Source organism: Pelodiscus sinensis, chromosome 16, assembly GCF_052426305.1.
Source record: "Pelodiscus sinensis isolate ZL-2025 chromosome 16, ASM5242630v1, whole genome shotgun sequence".
Classification (NCBI taxonomy): domain Eukaryota; kingdom Metazoa; phylum Chordata; order Testudines; family Trionychidae; genus Pelodiscus; species Pelodiscus sinensis.
Genome location: NC_143067.1, coordinates 41303037 through 41323294, shown reverse-complemented (window position 1 = coordinate 41323294; position 20258 = coordinate 41303037). Strand labels below are relative to the sequence as shown.

Here is a 20258-nt window from a genome sequence, read left to right as displayed (position 1 = left end):
AGAACTGTGACATAATTGAGGGATGTTCTTTTAAATATCATCTCCCACTTAATGCACTGTCCATAGCACAGGAAGTGCAAAAGGACAGATCAAATTAAAAGGAATGTGGAACACCTAATCTACAATCAGGCCAATTCCATATGTGGCACCACTAACCACAGAATGAAGCACTTGCTACAATTAATGAAAAACATACTTTTTTCCCTCATATAAGTACAAATAAAATTATATTCCACACATGCTGAGAGCTAATCAAATGATTCTAAGCTTAGGACTGTAAACTAAAAGCAAATATCAGGTTATGAATGTAGGTATGCAAAAGAGTGAAAAAGGCACATCATTAGTCATTTGTTACCATGCTACAAACACCAGCCTGCCTCTGTAATTTCCACTCAAATGCATCTGACCAAGTGGTTTTTACTATGAAAGTTAATTCCCAGATAAATCTGTTAGTCTTTAAAGTGCTGCAGGACTTTAGAACAAAACAGATATACACTAGACAACTGAAATTGACAGAGGTGACTAAGAAACTGTGTGTCCAGGACATTTCTATATTACACCAGCTCTTGCTGAGATACTAGGATATGGACAAATAAAGGACACCACTATTTCACAGAAGCCAAGTGTACATTTTAAAAATATATCTTTTTTCTCTAAAAGGATAAAATACTTTAGCTTAAACGTTTAAAAAAATAATAGTTATTAAAGAATAAAATGACCCCTGAGAACAGGATTGAAAATAAAAGAGCAGGGGCCCACTGTTGTTGGTCAATGGGAGCTGCAGGAAGTGAGGTGGAGGTTTCCTGCCACTGGTCATGAATAGTGATCACTGGCCAATGAGAACTGCAATAGCTTAGTAATGGTGGCTGTGCAGGTAGGTACTCAGAGAGGGGGACACCAGTCAGGGGCTAAACTTGGTGAACTGGATCCAGCCACAGGCTGGCATTTGCTCACCCCTGCCTGATATCCACAGGTCTCCCCGTTAAAGATGGGTATAATTACTGTACAACAGAACCTCTTCCCACTAACAGATGCCCCTCTTCCACATGACTTATTCATATGGTCACAGAAGCTCACAATACAACAGCTCAGATACCACCTGACAATATGAACCTCAAATATAACAACATTACTGCAGGCAGCAACTCACAAGCAATCAATACAGACGAAGCACTTTCTTCTAATTCTAATATCAGTTCTATGAATATTAACCCATAACTGACCTAGACAGATTCCAGACATGTATTGGTCAATTTCAGACCTGGGGGCTTTGGCATAAGCTGGCACTTGGCATTCCAGTATCACAATCATGCAAAAATCAGTGTCGCTTCCCAAAAATGCACAATCTCCTACTATATGCTACCTCAACATAAATAAAAAACCCGAAAAATTAAAAATACTTCTTTGGGATTAATATACAAACTTGTAGACACTAAACATGTTAATTAAGATGATCAGTATTCAGGTATCCTCTAAAAAAATCGAGACATGGAAATATTCAGAATACCAAAGGTTCGGATCTTTCGCTCACCTCCAGTAGAGATTCGGACTGAGAATTTGGATCGTTTATGTTGCTGCTCAGATACAACTTCCCAGGGTTTTTACTGCAAAGAACTTTCCCTGGTGTATCATTTTGAGTATCGGTTACCAGGATATTAAGGCCGTTGTCACCGGAAGTTGTGGGAAAACAGATATTGTAGGAATAAGGTAAAGTCCCATCGCAGTAGTTAGCTGGATAACTGGGACAGTCTTTGGAATAAATATCAGGATTCAAGCATCGAAGAATGCTAAGTTCTCCCGACCGCCGCAATCTCATCGCAATGGCCAGTGTCACCGTCAGGAGGAAGAGAAACGAGACCAAGGCCAAGGCCAACACCAGGTAGAACTGCAAATCAGACTGCGGCGCCGACTCAGCCGACCGGTCGCTCATTTCCGGAAGAGCCTCTTGGAAGTTCTCGGCGAACACCAGGCTCAGAGTCACGGTGGCGGAAAGAGGCGGCTGCCCGTTGTCCTTCACCAGGGCGACCAGCCGGTGCTTCACCGCATCTCTGTCCGAAAAGGCGCGGGCGATCCGGATCTCCCCGCTGTGCAGCCCCAGCCGGAAGAGCGCCGGCTCCGTGGCCTGCAGCACATGGTAGGAGAGCCAGGCGTTGTGTCCCGAGTCCGCATCCACCGCCACCACCTTCGTCACCAGATAACCCGCCTCGGCAGAGCGAGGGACCATCTCGAACACGGCCGAGCCCTCGGGCCCGAGCGAGGGATACAGGATGCGAGGGGCGTTGTCGTTCCGATCCAGGATAAACACGCTGACGGTGACGTTGCTGCTGAGAGGCGGCGACCCGCCGTCTTCGGCTCTCACTTGCAGCTCGAACGCCCGGAACTGCTCGTAGTCGAAGGAGCGCTGCGCGTACAGCGCTCCAGTCTGGGAGTTGATGGACACGTAGGAGGAGACAGGCAGCTCCTGGATGCTGCTGCGCAGGATGGAGTAAGTGACCCGGGCGTTGCCGTCCAGATCCCGGTCTGAGGCTTTGACACTGAAAATGGAGGCCCCCGAGGGGTTGTTCTCGGGCACGTAGGCGCTGTAGGAAGGTTTCTCGAAGACAGGGGCGTTGTCATTGACATCCGAGATCTGCAAGAGAATGGTTTTCTGGGTGGAGAGCGGGGGGGAGCCCTTGTCTGTGGCCGTGATTGTGATGTTGTACTCCGGGGCACGCTCCCTGTCCAGGGGGCTGTCAGTCACCAGCTTGTAGTAACTATCGGAAGAAGATGCTATTTTAAAGGGTAAATTTTCTTCTAAACGGCAGGAGACCTTTCCGTTCTCAGCAGTGTCTTGGTCAATGACTTTGATTAGAGCGATCACTGTCCCCACCAGAGAGTTTTCAGGGGCGGGACTGGTCACAGGTGTCAGTGTCATCTCTGGGGCATTGTCATTCTCATCTAGAATTTGTATCTGAAGTTTGCAGTGAGCGCTCAGACCTCCGCCGTCTGTCGCTTCCACGTCTAATAAGAAGCTGTTTTCCATTTCATAATCCAGATTCCATCGAGTTCTAATTTCTCCGCTATTCGGATCAATTGTGAACAGTTTAGAAACACTGTCGGGTATGTTGCTAAAGGAATAGGCAATCTTTGCATGCAACCCTTCATCTTTATCTGTGGCTTGCACCCGAAGCACTAAGGAGCCGTTTGGCAGAGTTTCGCTCAGGCTGACTTTGTAGAGCTTTTCACTGAATAAGGGGGTATTGTCATTGGCGTCAGTGACATTAACCCTTATCTGAGTCGTCCCGGTTCTGACCGGGTCCCCCCCATCCACAGCTGTCAGGATCAAGTGATGGGAACTTTGCTTTTCGCGATCCAATTGCTCACCGAGAACCAATTCTGCGTATTTGTTGCCATTTGAGCTCTCCTTCACTGACAGGACAAAATACTGGTTCTGGCTGAGCTGGTAATTCTGTATCGTGTTGCTCCCAACATCGGGATCTTGCGCCATTTCCAATGGAAACGAAGCCCCGGGTAGCGCAGACTCGCTTATTTTAAAATCAATGCGGCTTCTAGTGAAGTAGGGGGAGTTATCGTTAATATCTTGGATTTGAACAGCCACAGGGAAAACGTTGAAAGGGTTTTCTGTCACTGCCTCCACGGTTAGGACGCAGAGGGGCGCGTTTCCACATATTTCTTCTCGGTCTATTCTATCATTTACATGTAGATTCCCTGTGTCTGCACCGATGGTGAAATGCTGCCTTTTGGCACTGGAGACCACGCGGAGCTTCCGGGGTGCCAGGCCTCCCACATTCACCCCCAGATCCTGCGCAAGGCTCCCCACTAGGGCGCCTTTGGCCATTTCCTCGGGAATCACATAGCGTAGCTGCTCAGAGAGCGCCGGGCAGAACAGGGAGAACAACAAAGGAAAGAAGAGTACTTGCCTCTCGTATCTCCGGCCCCTGTGTCTGTCTCTTGCCTTTCGCCAGCTCCCTCTGGATTCCGCTGGCCCGCTCTCCTCCATCCCGAGCCCCCGGGAGTCTTTAGATTCCAGCTAAATGGAAACCTCCCGCGAGAAGGTTGAACAGAGTCGCTTCTCTACGCTGGCAAAGCCCGACGTGTTCAGTGACTCTGCGTGGATCTGTCCTCGCTACGACTCCTCTCCGCTCTGCGCAGCCTGACTGCGCCACTGCCCGAGTCCCTGACAGATCCCCTGCGCCGCTCCCTCATCGCGCTGGCTAAGAGCGACACTCTGCGTCTCTGCTGGAGAACTGCAGCTCGGCTGATCTTAGTGCAACTACACAGCTAGCGCTGACTAGAGACGACCCCCAACTTATCTGAATAAAGGTTAAAAGTAACATCATTTAAATAATTATTTAAAGCAAAATTGTCTCCGTCAAACTACCAGTGCTCGAAATACAAGCAAGCTTATGCCAGTAAACTTACCCACAGTATTTTCACTTGGGGAATAAAGTAAACAGCTTGATTCAAAGGAGAAAAAACTGACTTCTAAAAACAAATGTTCTCGCTATATGAATATTCCACCAAGTTCCCATTCAGGAATAAGACCCCGTTTATCCATTTTTTGAGATCTTGTCATTACCCCTATTAAATATTTTCTCGGAGATAAGATTACATGCTTCTGGAGATCGAAGAAAATAGACCCCAAACATAATAGCAGGTAAAGATACATAAAAATAAGGAATATTCAGAACAAGAACCTTACTCAGGAATTCCCTGCTTTAATATGGAATTATGACATTAATTTTAGCTAACTTAAACAACTGATACTGTTGTTTAAGCAGATCTCTCTCAGAGAAAACTGCAAATTTTAAAACAATCTAAATTAAATTATGCAGTTGGCTGTCAATTATAAACTAAGGCACAATCCACAGAAAACTATTTTTAGAAATGTTTAAAATGTGGTTGATAGCCTTAGAATGCAAGTCATGGTAGAAAAGAAGGGCTGAAGGGCTTTTTTTTTTAACAAACACAAAATAAATAGAAAATTCGATTACTACTTGGAAATATGAGAACATATAGCGCATGAAAGGTAAGTTATAGCCAGAGTATAGCTACGCTATGGGATAAGGTCGAATTAAGATACACAACTTCAGCTACATTAATTGGCACTTTCCACAGTGCAGGAAGTGGAAGGAAGAACACTCCCCCTTTGACTTCCCTTAGGTTGCGTCTACACTGCACCATTACTCAAAATAAGATACAAAATTTATGCTATACAAATTGTGTATCTTATTTTGATGCTATTTTGAAATAGCTTATTTCATCATTTCGTGCTGTCTGCATAATGCCACATTTTAAAATAAAGCACTATTCCAAAACAACCCCTACTCCTGGAAGAATGAGATTTACAGGGACCCCAGATTAGGGAGTCCAAAATAATGGTCTTGCTGTGAAGACAGGGGATAGCTACATCAAAAGCTACTACCTGCCCTTCTCCATCAAAATGAAACTTGGGGTTTAAGAAACTCACCTGAAGGGAGACTTGATCGTCAGTATGGATATTTGAAAGGTCTCCCACTAGAAGAGGCCCAGGTTTCTCAGACGGATTCTCACCCGTGAGAGTATTTGAACAACTGACATTAGGAAACGAGGGCTGATTTTTTCTAGAGCCCGCGGTGAGCGACGCCTCCTGGGAGTAGGAGTGGAGAAACGCTCTGACCCCATCGATGCCCACGAAGTGCGAGACGGGAACTCCGCTGAAAGTCCCACTCGAGGAGTCCAACAGCTGCGACTCGCGCCACCGCCGGAGCCGCAGGGCCACCAGCGCTATGACGAAGGTGAGGAAGACGCAGGACACGGACGCCACCGCGATCACCAGGTACAAGGTGAGGCCGGACTGCGGCTGCGCGGGAGCCGAGAGGCTGCTCAGGTCCGACAGGAGCTCGGGGATGCTGTCAGCCACCGCCACCGTGACAGTGACGGTGGCCGAGAGAGGGGGCTGCCCGTTGTCCTTCACCAGCACCACCAGGCTCTGCTTCAGGCCGTCCCTGTCCACAAAGTAGCGCGCTGTCCGCACCTCGCCGCTGTGGACTCCGACCGAGAAGAGCCCCGGCTCCGTGGCCTTCAGCAGCTGGTAGGAGAGCCAGGCGTTCTGCCCGGAGTCCGCATCCACCGCCACCACCTTGGTGACCAGGTAGCCCGGCTCGGAGGAGCGAGGGGCCAGCTCCACTCCCGTGGAGCCATCGCTGGGGGAGGCGGGGTGCAGGATGTGCGGGCTGTTGTCATTCTGGTCCAGCACCAAGAGCCTGACGGAGACATTGCTGCGGAGCGGCGGGGACCCCCCGTCCCGAGCCTGCACCCGGAACCGAAGCTCCCGCAGCTGCTCGTAGTCGAAGGAGCGCAGCGCGTACACAGCCCCGGTCTCCGAGTTAATGGAGACGGCGGAGGAGAGCGGAGCTTCGCGGCCCTCGCCCTCCAGCAGAGAGTAAGTCACTCGGGCGTTCTCCCCCCAGTCGCGGTCATTCGCCTTCACCATCATTATGGAAGCGCCTTTAGGCGTATTCTCTGCGATGTAGGAGGCGTAGTGTGTCTGGTTGAAGACTGGCGGGTTGTCGTTTTTGTCTAAAACCTTCAACAGGAAGAACGTGGTTGTGGAAAGAGCAGGAGTTCCTCGGTCTATGGCTGTGATCGTTACATTGTAACCCGAGACCTGCTCCCTGTCGAGTGCGCTGTCTGTCACCAACCTGTAATAATTGTCAAATAATTTCTGTAACCGACAGGGTAGGCCGCTGGGGATGGAGCACGTGACCTCACCATTCTCTCTGGAATCTCGGTCTCGGATTTTGAGAAAGGCGATCAAAGTTCCCTCTGGGGAGTCTTCGGGGATCGAGCTGGCGAGAGATGTGACTGTAATTTCCGGAACGTTGTCATTTACGTCCACTAGAACCAACGAAACTCTTGCGCGAGCAGAGAGTCCTCTCCCGTCGCGGGCTTGAACCTCTATTTCAGAGAATTCACATTCTTCGAAGTCCAAGTCCCCGGTCACCGTCACGTCCCCGGTTTTAGAATCCAGCTGGAATATATTGGCAGCTTTCTCTGAGATCTTCCGGAAGGAGTATGTTACCTCGGAGTTCACTCCTTCATCCCGGTCAGTGGCATTTACTGTGACTAAAAGGGAGCCTACGGGGACATTTTCCAAAACATTCACCTTATAAACAGATTGTGTGAAAATCGGCGCGTTGTCATTTGCATCCTCAACAATAACGCGGATTCTCGCAGTGCCGGACCTGACAGGGTCTCCTCCGTCAGTGGCTGTGAGGATTAGATCGTGAACAGCTTGTTCTTCTCGGTCCAGAATTTTTTCCAGCACCAGCTCAGCGAATTTTGCCCCGTCAGCTCCCGTTTGCACGTCCAGGGAGAAATGCCCATTTCTGCTGACTTGGAAACTCTGTATAGAGTTACTTCCTATATCCGGGTCCTGTGCGTCTGGCAGAAGAAAGCGCGAGCCAGTGCTTGTGGTCTCACTGATTTTTAGCTCTAATTCCTCTACTTGGAAGGCTGGGGCGTTATCATTAATGTCGCCGATTTCAATTTCAACGGTGTAAAGGGTAACCTGTTCCTCAACAAAAATCTCCAAGGGTAGCAAACATTCTGAGATGCGGCCACATATTTCTTCTCTATCCACTTTTTCACGAATATACAAATAGCCGGTCTGCACATTGAGAGCAAAATGTTTCGTCCTACCTTCTGTAAGAATTCGGACTCCACCATCCGTCAGCTTTTGTGTGTCCAGCCCCGCATCCTTTGCGAGGTTCCCCACGAAAGCGCCTTTCTGCATTTCCTCAGGAATCGAATAGCGAATCTGCCCAGAAACTGCCTCCCAAACGAGAAGCAGCGTAAAGCAAGCCAGCAGCTGCCTGCAATCCCGCAGTCGTTGTGTATCGGCCATTTCCGTTTCTCGTACTGGTGTACTCGGTTCCCCGTCACCGATGTCAGTACTGTGGCATTATATCCAGTCCTCTGTCTCCGCAGTAACTGCTGTTTGCATCGAGACTGGTACAGGGATTATTCCACTACCAAAATCTTCCTTACAATCTCTCTGACGGGCCGGGAATCTGAGCTCTTGTGTTCCGCGCTGTGTAACAGCGCTTGTGGGCTGGCTGGTTCTCCCAGCGCGTTTAGCTCCCTGGTCGGTGAACAGCGACGCTCAGAGTCTCAAACAATAACTGCATCAGCTCAGATAAATATCCACCTTGCGTGCCCTGAATTTATGGTGCCTAGTTGTGTTAATCATTTAGGTATGTACCCTTCTGTTTTTTTAAATGAGCACATGATAAACAGCAACAGAGATAGGCACGTGATCGAAATAATTAAATTAGGGAACTTTTTCTTAAAATCGAGTAATTATACACTCGCGTTACTTAAAATATATTGAAATGGAAAATAATCATTTCCCCTGATTTTGATTTGCTGTAATGAACTGAGGATTCGATAAAAAAAAAGATATTTCAAATATAACATGAAAAATGTAGCTATTTATTGTCAACGAAGACAATAAATAGCTTCTTCTTTTCCAAATGATCATATAATATTTTAGAGATGTTATTGCTGCATTGCGGAACAAAAACTTTTCACACACTATGCCATCAGTAATCTGAATATTTTAATTAACAAATAAGTATAAAATGATGGGATTATTGACTAATGTGAGAGTAAGAGAAAAATCTCTCCTAAACGACAAAGAATAATATTTTCTAAAGGAGGGGCATTTAAAATAATGCATGTTTATTTACTTGAAGTGACCAGAAATGTCCGCTGGTCATATCAGACTTTGAAGGTCTGCAAAAAGAGAACAAATATTTTCCCTTGGTATTGTACAAAGAACAGAGGAGTATTTTTGTTTGTTTTTTTACACAAGGAACTCAGTTTCTTCTTAGACTGTAAGACTCAAGAGAGCTACTATACAGGATGACATGCCAAGAAGAAAAAAAGTGAAAGTTGATTCATTAAGAGGGGAAAGGCCTTTTTGGTTTAACTATATGCAGGTTTGCTTCTTTTGGTTAGCAATGGCTAGTTAATATTTTGAATAAAGGAAGCCTTGGTTAAAAAGTTAGCATTTTTTCACCACCATCACCCTCATCACAATCAAAAGCAAACTATTGCTTTAAAAACCTTATAGTTTGACCAAATAGAACTAATTTAATGAGAACGATAAAATTAATTTAATCTAAATACAATCTGCCCGAAGGCGTCAGTGTTGAACCTTTCCCAATCAGCGCTAATGATGTTTGAAAAGGCACTGAGATTTTATAATAGAAATATTTGTGAGATTTTTTTCGTTGTCCTGGGCCTCAAAAGTGGTTCGTTTTTGTCCCAACTTGTTAGAAATCTTAAAAGTCAGCTAGAAGCAACGAATGCTAATTTTCAGCACAAAATGTGAAATATTTAAATGTGGTGACCTTCTTAAAAACAAGGTCTTGTAAAGAGTCTTCTTTAACTCAGGCTACGCTTATACCCCACCTCTATGCAGTTGAAATTGGATTGCAACTTTACATTGTAGAAATAAGAACTTGAACAGTAGAAAATTGTGTTTCCTAAATTCAAAGTTTTATAACACCACAAAGAGGCTAAAAGGCAATTAAAGTTACAAACCGAATGCTTACATATCTAGAATTTTTCCATTCTCCCAATTGTCCGTCCAACCTCAATTTTGCTAACTGTGTGTGTGTCTGTCTAACCTAATTTCCTATTATAGCTATCTGTCAATTCACCATTTAATGGTATGATCATATATGACGTAACAACAGGGCTCCTTCCTCACCCGTTAGAGAAGACTCTAGTGATTAGAATATAAGAATGGCCATACTGGGTCACACCAGGGCCCTCCTCAGGAGGATGCAGGTTCAGGAACATAGTTGCCCAGTTTCTAATCTGCTGAGAGACACTATCCCCTCTGCCCAGGCCCCACCCCGGCCTGCTCTGCTTCTTCCCACAGCTGTAAGCGCTGGAAGGGAGAAGCGCTGACTGGCGGCCCGCCATAGAGCAGAAAGCGCTGGTGGAAGGAGTTGGTTCTATCAAGGGCGCCATTTGGGGAGGGGAGTCGGGGCAGCACCCCTGCACACCAGGACGCTGCTTGCTTCTCTATCGGGGAGTGAGGAGAAACGTGAATTACGTCTCTGCTTCTCCCCTCCCCTGCCAGGAGTGACAGGCAGGCACACAAGCCCCCTAGTTTCCACTCGCTCCCTGATAGTCAGGGGAACAGGAAGAAAAGCAGGCAGCGTTGTTTGTTGTTGTTTTATTCCTCCTGTACATTGAGCAGATGTTTTCAGGGGTCTATTCACCATGATTCCAGGAACTCTTTCTTGAGCTAATTTAGACCCCATCATTTTGTATATATTACTGAAATTACATTTTCCAGGGTTCATTACTCTCCATTTGTCAGCATTGCATTTATCTGTTATTTTGTTGCCCTGTCATTCAGTCTTGTGCCTTTTGTTACGTTTTTAGCAGTCAGCACTGGACTTAACTATCCCGAGTAATTTTGTACTGGACTTTGCATCTATAGTTTATCCTGTTTCTAGATCATTTATACATCTGTTGAATAGCAATGGTTCCAGTACAGATCCCTGGGGGATCCCTCGGTTTACCTCTCTCTAGTGAAAACACAAAACAAAGAATAGGAATAAATGGCCTATATTTTAACCAGTTACCCATCCAGGAGAGGACCCACTCTCTGATCCCTTCACTATCTACTTTGCTTAAGAGTCTTTGGTGCAGGACCTTGAGAAAGACTTTCTGGAAATCTAAGTACCCTGTATCAACTGGATCACACTTAACCATATGCTTGTTGACAGACTTAAATAATTCTAATAGGTTGGTGAGGCCTGGTTTTCCTTTACAAAACATGTTTTGACTTCCCCCCAGCACTTTGTGTTCATCTGTGTGTCTGATTTTCTGTTCTTTACTAGTGTTTCAACCCATTTATCAGGTACTGAGTGTAGGCTCACCGGTCTACAATAGCCAGGATCACCTCTGATGTCTTAAAAAAGTTGTCCTTACATTAGCTATCTTCCAGTTATCTGGCTGGCAGGCTGATTTAAGGGATAAATTACACACCACAGTTAGCAGGTCTGCAATTTCCTATTTGAGTTCCTTCAGACTTGGAAGGTGAATATGATCTGGCACTGGGAACTTACGATTTAAAGCAGGGGTGAGGAACCTCAGGCCCAGGGGCTGGATGCGGCCCCTGGCTTGCCTGGACCTTGCCCCCAAAGGCTCAGGGACCCCATGGATCTGGCACACACAAATTCTACTAGGCTGAGGCCTCATAGGCTCTGGTGTACAAGGATGATGTGGGACGTGGTTTTATTTTCTTCTCACTTGTGTGCGGCCTCTGACTGATTTTTTATGGGGCTGTGACCCCGGACCCGAAAAAAGATTCCCATTCCTGATTTAAGTAATCAATGTGTTCCAAAGCCTTCTGTACTGACACCTCAGTCTGGGACGGTTCCCTAGATTTCCCAATTTAAAAGAACGACTCGGTTGTGAGAATCTCCCTCTCCTATTATACAGTGAAGATTGACGAATGTGAAAGAGGAAGAGAAAAAAGCTGATAAATCGAATACAATTTCTTAACTGATATTTTCAACAGTTTAACATTCATGTAACAAAAACATATGATGCCCCTCATGAAATAAACAGTGAATTATTTAAAAAAAAAACTAATTGTTCCACTGCGTACATAACCGTACTTGGTCCGCAAATCTTTCTTATAAACAGAAAAACACGTCTTTATATTAACCAGATTATATTATGGCAAAAAGTAAACAAATCAATGCACAAACGTACCGGAGGAATGCTATCCTTTTCGGATGTGGCTTCATTCTTTTTCTGAAATATCATGACAGAGTTCTCATCAGAAAGGTTGGTGTCTCCAGCACTATCCTGGCGACTCGGTTTTAGAAAATTAGAGTAAGTTCTTCCGGAATCTGCGGCCATACACAGGTTGTAGGTGTAAGGTAAAGTTCCATCGCAGTAGTTTGGTGCGAATACAGGACCTGAGTTGCAAGAATGATCAGAAGCGAAACACTGCAAAACAGGGAGATGCCTCGACCTTCGCACTCTCATCGCAATGGCCAGTGTCACCGTCAGGAGGAAGAGAAACGAGACCAAGGCCAAGGCCAACACCAAGTAGAACTGCAAATCAGACTGCGGCGCCGACTCAGCCGACCGGTCGCTCATTTCCGGAAGAGCCTCTTGGAAGTTCTCGGCGAACACCAGGCTCAGAGTCACGGTGGCAGAGAGAGGCGGCTGCCCGTTGTCCTTCACCAGGGCGACCAGCCGGTGCTTCACCGCATCTCTGTCCGCAAAGGCGCGGGCGGTCCGGATCTCCCCGCTGTGCAGCCCCAGCCGGAAGAGCGCCGGCTCCGTGGCCTGCAGCACATGGTAGGAGAGCCAGGCGTTGTGTCCCGAGTCCGCATCCACCGCCACCACCTTCGTCACCAGATAACCCGCCTCGGCAGAGCGAGGGACCATCTCGAACACGGCCGAGCCCTCGGGCCCGAGCGAGGGATACAGGATGCGAGGGGCGTTGTCGTTCCGATCCAGGATAAACACGCTGACGGTGACGTTGCTGCTGAGAGGCGGCGACCCGCCGTCTTCGGCCTTCACTTGCAGCTCGAACGCCCGGAACTGCTCGTAGTCGAAGGAGCGCTGCGCGTACAGCGCTCCGGTCTGGGAGTTGATGGACACGTAGGAGGAGACAGGCAGCTCCAGGATGCTGCTACGCAGGATGGAGTAAGTGACCCGGGCGTTGCCGTCCAGATCCCGGTCAGAGGCTTTGACGCTCAAAATGGAGGCCCCCGAGGGGTTGTTCTCGGGCACGTAGGCGGTGTAGGAAGGTTTCTCGAAGACAGGGGCGTTGTCATTGACATCCGAGATCTGCAAGAGGATGGTTTTCTGGGTGGAGAGCGGGGGGGAGCCCTTGTCTGTGGCCGTGATTGTGATGTTGTACTCCGGGGCCCGCTCCCTGTCCAGGGTGCTGACCGTCAGCAGCTTGTAGTAATTGTTGGAAGACGATATTATTTTAAAAGCAGATTCCTCTTTAATGAGACAGCTGACCTGGCCATTTTCTCCAGAATCCTTATCATACACATTGATCAGAGCGATCACTGTCCCAGGCAGAGAATCTTCGGGAATGGGACTGGACACAGAGGTAAGTGTCAGTTTGGGGGAATTGTCATTTTCATCTGTAATATCGATTTCAATTTTACTGTGGCCAACTAGTCCTCCTCCATCTTTGGCTTCCATACTAAGGGTATAACTGGTTGCCTCTTCATAATCAATAATACAGCTAGTTGTAATGGTTCCGTTTCCGGGATCCAGAAAGAATAACTGACGTACACGGTCTGGTATGTTGCTGAACGAATAGGTAATTCGCGCATTGGACCCTTCGTCCGCATCACTGGCTTTCACCTGAAGAACTAGCGAGCCCTTTGGTAGGTTTTCCCGGAGTCTGATTTTGTACACGTTTTCAGTGAATATGGGAGGATTGTCATTGGCGTCAGTAACATTAATCCTAATCTGAACTGTCCCAGTTCTTACTGGATCTCCCCCATCTACACATGTCAGGATCAAGAGATGGGAACTTTGCTTTTCACGATCTAAAAGTTTTTCCAGTTGCAAATCAGCATATTTGTTTCCATCCTTGTTCTCTTTCACTCTCAAGATAAAATACTGGTTCGAGCTGAGGTCGTAATTCTGCAGCGAATTACTCCCGACATCCGAATCCAAGGCACTCCCTACAGGGAATGTTGCTCCTGGCAAGGTGGATTCACTGATTTCTAAATCCACAGTATCCCTGCCGAAGCTGGGTGCATTATCATTTACATCCTCGATTGCAACATTCACATGAAAAATGTTTAGTGGGTTTTCAACCACGGCTTCTAACTTTAGAACACAAAGCGACGTTTTCCCACATATTTCCTCCCGGTCAATTCTATCATTTACGTATAAATTCCCATTTTCTGTACTGATTCTAAAGTACTGGTTTGTCGCTGTGGAGACAATTCGCAGTTTCCTGTGTCCCAGATCTTTGATATTCAGACCCAGATCCTTAGCCAGATTGCCCACAAGGGACCCCTTTCCCATTTCCTCGGGAATTGAATAGTAGGCCTGCTCTGAGAGCGCGCCGCTGAACAAAAGTAATAACCAGGGGGACAGTACTTGCAGTCTTAATCCGCCGACCTTTCTCCGCTGTGACGCCATCCCGGCCCTGCTGCTCTGCTGGATTTCTGGTCCGGTGTGTGCCGAAGAGAATCCGAGATAGCGCTTTGTATATTCCCGTTGGGACGAAACACTCGCATTAATGAGGAGCACTAAAATCGCGCCGTTCTCTCTTCCTGTCCCTTTCCAGAGGGATGATTTCTTAGCTGAGCTGCACCGTGTGAAATCCCCCGGCCGCTTCTCTTCTCGGAGCTGCGCGGTGTGACTGCGCAATCACCAGTCAGGAAGCTCCAGCCAGCCTACAGCAGCAGCTCTGGCGTGGCATTGGCCAACAGCGGCACCCTGAGGTTCTGCCGGAGAATTGCAGCCAGTCTGAGCTAATGTAAACGCCCGTGCAGTTTATAGATTCTACAGAAGAAAAATATCTTTCTCCGTGCACATTTAAAATGTAAAACATTTTGAAACTTACGTCAAATAGATCTTTCCACTCTTGGTGAAATAGATACTGTAAATAGGTGGCTTAAATGTATGCTTCATATGTTTATAATTGAGGTTTAGGTATGTTACTGTGTCCCTTACGCTACAGTTATTAATGTATTCCAGAATTCTGGAATACAGTGCGTGTGTGAGGGAGAGAAGGTGAGATTATCAGCTCAGACCATAGCCCCTATTCATTCTCCATTCTGCCAGAACATAAGTGTGACAGAGCTCCTTTTACTAACTTCAGTATAATTAGGCACAATGGGAAAATGTAATCAGTGCTATTACGACACCTCTTTTTGTAAATCCTTTGCAATGAGTAAGAGTGAAACGAATGGCAACGCACTAGCAGAAATCAAGGTTGTTGTAGCCCTGTTGGACCCAGGAGACTAGCGAGACAAAGTGAACGAGGTATTACTTTTTATTGAACCAACTTCTGTTGGTGAGAGACACAAACATTGGAGCTTGAACGAGTTCTTCTTTGGTCTAATAAAATATAGGACCTTCCTATCCTGTCTCTTGAACAGAAAGAAAGGCATAATCCTAGTTCCACCGAAACAAGAAAAATACAATGCAATAGCTAAAGTATAACTGATAAACACTAAAGACTGTGAAGATTTACCCCAAGTCAATTGACATCTTGTTCGTTCCTGTGCAAAATTTCAAATATTTTCTTAAAATTTTGAGAGAAGTCGCAGAAATTTCTAAGTGTCAGCATTAAACCGTAAGAGAAATCACACTGGTCCTACAGGTGCCAATGGTCTTGTATATCTGGAAGAAAAATTGTCTCCACTCGGAACGCCATTCTCCAAAATTGCTTGCAAATATCTTCTTCCCACTCAATTACTTCTAGCCTGTGCTTGCGTTTTAAAAGTATAAGGAGCACCATCACTAGTATCCTGTGCATTGATAGTAGTAATAACAGTGGCAATTAACAGATATTTTATTTTACAGAGCAAATAAGATCGTCGGTTCCACAGAACTTTGACAATTTAAGTTAAGCCCAGACCACCCAGTATTAGCACACCTAACTTATAAGCACCTAGGAAATCAGTGTGATTCGGGAAGCCTGAGTTTGAGGCGTAGCTCCCTCTAAAATGAATGGTGAGAAACAGGCATCTCAGAATGGGCTTCAAAAAGTCAAGTGGCTCCTCGCCTAGGATACCCAAAAAATGCCAGGAGGAGGAGTGTCTGCTAAGCCCCACCCACTTCTGGAGATAGCTGCCTAAATCCGGGTTGCCTCCTGCTTGAGATCCTTCTCTGCAAACGCTCTGGAGTTAGGTGTCTTTGCCTCTGAGGGAAGGGGACGGAAGAAGAACCTGAACATCTCTCATAACGGTTAGCCCAGCGATTAGGGCGGTCACGTGGAATTTCAGAGTAGCCTAAATCAAGATCCCTCTCCAGCTGAGGAGTAGAAAAGGTGTGAATTGAGATCTACTAGCTTTCCGGTATACTCCCGGGCCTAGCCATTGAGCTGATGGACTTTCAGATACAGGTCTCCTTCAGTCTGCCCTGGTGAGCTGGACCACTATGGGTAACTAAATTTAAAAAGTCATTGGAGCAAGGTGACTAGCTCCTGGATCTCACATTTCACAAGCGAGTGCTTAGCCATCACGCTACAGCGCCATTGGCGTGCTCTGTCTGTCCTCCCCCATAGCGATCCTTTCATTATTCAATCCACAGTGAAACAGCTCCAACAAGAGAGACTGAGGGAGCCTCAAAGCAGAATGCCCTATAACTTCGTGGCTAAGACACTCGCATTCAGCACAGAGGCAGCACATTTCAATACAAATCTTCTCCCCCTCAGCCAAAAGGGGTTCTGGAACCGAGGTTCTCCCCTCATCCTAGAGGAGTATCTCAACTCCAAGGCTCCAAGAACTCAGGAAAGTTCAGCCCCTCCGCCCTTTTGTGTAAATTTTTCTATGAGCACCTAATCTGGTAGGTGATGTCTGGGCCTGCCTGCCGGATTGGGCCCGGTGGGCAAGTCTGCAGAAGAATGCCTATCTTTACCCATTGTTCTGAGGTTTAGGCATCCAGATACTTCTTGTGGGGTGGAATTACTCATAGGAAAAACCAGAAAATTAGGCAGCTAGGGAGGTTTAACTGGGAAAAACACAGATCCAGAAACTTTAAGCACATACAAGGTGCAGCGGTAGTCCACTGAGGGCTTTGTGAATTCCAGTGTGGTCTGATTCTCGAATTTAGACATCAGAAGTGGAAGTAAGGTGCCTAAATCTTATTGTGAATCTAGACTCCACTCTAAAATCTCTCGGGCCCAAATTCAGCATCATACTTGCGAGTGCTCAACTTCAGGCATCTGAATTAGGCATATGTTAACATATTTTCTGCATCACAGCAAAGCCCATCTCCTCCTCTATGACCTAAAGGATAATTAGGAAGAAGTTTCCAGAAGTTAGAGGCAAACTAATTTCTGTGCTAGTTAAGAGACTAAAGAATACATCACAAGGAGAGACTGGAAATTAACACTGAACGTTTCTATTCTAGTATTCAGGAAAGCATCTATTAACTTTATATTGATGGGATTTAGGAAGATGTTTAAAATTAATCAGGTGATTAAATTATCTCCTGAAATGAGGAACCGGGTTATGGTGTACATCAAAGACTTGTGTAAATAGATACCCACAATAAAAGAAAAATGAAGACGAGAAAAGAAATAAATGAATGCAGCAGGATGTCAAAACCAGTCATTCTAATTACATTAATTAATACATTAACCAAGTAATTGATTTTTTTGTTACGTAATAGAGATACAGTGTGATAGTTTGTTCAGTGAAAAAACATGCTTTCGTGCGATTATATTTTAAATCTAAAAATGTTAACTTCATAGAATGCCAACCATTGTTTTGAGAACTATATGCAGATTCATTCTTAATATTTATAGACGCTCGCGCGCGTGGATTTTTTATTGTACTAAAAGCTAACATTGGACATTTAAAAACAAAGCTATGAAACCTACCTGGCTGATGACTTGACCTTCTTTATTAATATTGGAATCTTCGGTAGTTACAAGACTACCTGCCTTTTCAGAAGGCTGTTGACCTATCAGAGTATTTGAAACACTTCCAGTAGGGCATTTCCACTGGCTCTTCCCAGAGCACGCGGTGAGCGACGCCTCCTGGGAGTAGGAGTGGAGAAACGCTCTGACCCCATCGATGCCCACGAAGTGCGAGACGGGAACTCCGCTGAAAGTCCCACTCGAGGAGTCCAACAGCTGCGACTCGCGCCACCGCCGGAGCCGCAGGGCCACCAGCGCTATGACGAAGGTGAGGAAGACGCAGGACACGGACGCCACCGCGATCACCAGGTACAAGGTGAGGCCGGACTGCGGCTGCGCGGGAGCCGAGAGGCTGCTCAGGTCCGACAGGAGCTCGGGGATGCTGTCAGCCACCGCCACCGTGACAGTGACGGTGGCCGAGAGAGGGGGCTGCCCGTTGTCCTTCACCAGCACCACCAGGCTCTGCTTCAGGCCGTCCCTGTCCACAAAGTAGCGCGCTGTCCGCACCTCGCCGCTGTGGACTCCGACCGAGAAGAGCCCCGGCTCCGTGGCCTTCAGCAGCTGGTAGGAGAGCCAGGCGTTCTGCCCGGAGTCCGCATCCACCGCCACCACCTTGGTGACCAGGTAGCCCGGCTCGGAGGAGCGAGGGGCCAGCTCCACTCCCGTGGAGCCATCGCTGGGGGAGGCGGGGTGCAGGATGTGCGGGCTGTTGTCATTCTGGTCCAGCACCAGGAGCCTGACGGAGACATTGCTGCGGAGCGGCGGGGACCCCCCGTCCCGAGCCTGCACCCGGAACCGAAGCTCCCGCAGCTGCTCGTAGTCGAAGGAGCGCAGCGCGTACACAGCCCCGGTCTCCGAGTTAATGGAGACGGCGGAAGACAAAGGCACTTCGCTTCCGTCTCCTTCAGCAATGGAGTAAGTGATTCTGGCGTTCTCTCCCTGGTCCATATCGTTTGCTTTCACATGAAACACGGACACGCCAGGGGGGCTGTTTTCTGGGATATAAATAGTGTAGTGTTTGTGATCGAAGACAGGCTCGTTGTCATTTTTATCCAAAATTTCTACAAAGACGGTTTTATTTGAAGTGAGAGGAGGGGTCCCTCGGTCTGAGGCTGTCACAGTGATATTGTATTCGGAGACTTGCTCCCTGTCCAAGGCTCTATCCGTCACCAGAGTGTAGAAATTATCAAATGACCTCTCTAGTTTGAAGGGGAGACTTTCTGGGATTATGCCACACGTGACCTCGCCATTCTCCCCGGAGTCTCGATCATGCACATTCAGAATAGCAACTACTGCCCCTGAGGGGGACTCTTCGGCCATGGGACTGAAGGTAGATGTGACGGTGATCTCAGGGACGTGATTATTGACGTCAGCAACCTCTATCAGAGCCTTGCAGTGGGCAGAGAGCCCGCCCTCGTCCCTCGCTTGTATGTCCAGTTCATACCATGCTAAGTCTTCAAAATCGAGCTTTGCCGTTACTTGAATGGCCCCAGTTTCGGGATCCAGTTTAAATGTTTTGTCAAACCTTTCGGAGATTTTGAGAAAGGAATACTTGACCCGCGCGTTTGCGCCTTCATCCCGGTCCGAGGCTGTGACGCGGAGCACCACACTCCCCACGGGGGTGTCTTCCTTCACGCTCACTTTATACACCGATTGCGTAAATTCGGGGGCATTGTCGTTTCCATCTAACACTATAATCCGGATTATGGATGATCCTGATTTTACAGGATCCCCACCGTCAGTGGCTGTGAGGATCAAATTATGAACCGATTGTTGTTCTCGATCCAAAGTTGTCTCCAGTATTAACTCCGGGTATTTTACGCCATCATCTCCGGTTTCTACATTCAGGATAAAATAGCTGCTCGGGCTACATTTGTAATTTTGTAGAGAATTCATGCCTACATCAGGATCGTGGGCTTTTTCTAGAGGGAAACGTGTACCTCTGGCAGTAAACTCGCTGATTTCTAACAAGCTTTCTTTTTCTGTAAAACTGGGCGAGTTATCATTTATATCCTTTATTTCTACCTCTCCTCGGTAGAGCTTTACTGGATTTTCCGCAAGAACCTCTACATTTACCACACATTTTGCAGCATGACCGCAGAGCTGCTCTCTGTCTATCCTTTCATTAACAAGCAAATCCCCATTTTTCATATTCAAGCCAAAATATTGTGTCCCACCTCTGTTAACAAGGCTGATTCCGCGGTCCGAGAGCTCCTTTACAGCCAGTCCCAGGTCCTTTGCGATGTTCCCTACGAAGGATCCCTTCTCCATTTCCTCAGGAATCGAATAGCGAATCTGTCCTGAAACTGCCGCCCAAATTGTGACCAAGATACAGGAAAACAAGGCTCGCCTTTTGCAACCCTGCCGGCTCGGGGTGTCCGCCATTGCAAAAGCAACGAAGAGCTGCCTCCCAGTTCTCTTGCCGATGTCTGCAGAGATTAGGAATCAGGAATTTGTATCCTGTTGTCTCGGGACAAATCTTCCATCCGGTATCGTATGTCAGGGCTACATTCAACCCCTCAAGGGTCTGTTTTTCTATTCAGACCATACCATCCTGCGGCTTCTTTGTCTTTACTAGAGGTTTCCTCCGTCTAGTATT

At 47.0% G+C, this 20258-nt stretch overlaps 1 protein-coding gene across 6 annotated transcripts in view; it reads right to left on the bottom strand.

The window, feature by feature from the left end:
* Positions 1-20258, bottom strand: part of LOC106731829 (protocadherin gamma-C5-like) — a 237111-nt gene that overhangs the window by 182199 nt on the left and 34654 nt on the right. The window contains exon 1 of one of the 6 annotated variants that reach the window (XM_089769593.1): positions 17621-20200. The exons of 2 other annotated variants lie outside the window; for them this stretch is intronic. In XM_089769593.1, the coding sequence (XP_089625719.1) occupies positions 17621-20044 (2424 nt within the window). In that variant the 5' untranslated portion in view covers positions 20045-20200. Of the gene's footprint in view, positions 1-1531; positions 4163-5470; positions 8299-11787; positions 14434-17620; positions 20201-20258 lie in introns of those variants that run through there. 3 more of the 6 variants (XM_089769598.1, XM_075900020.2, XM_075900727.2) reach the window with 3 other exon arrangements.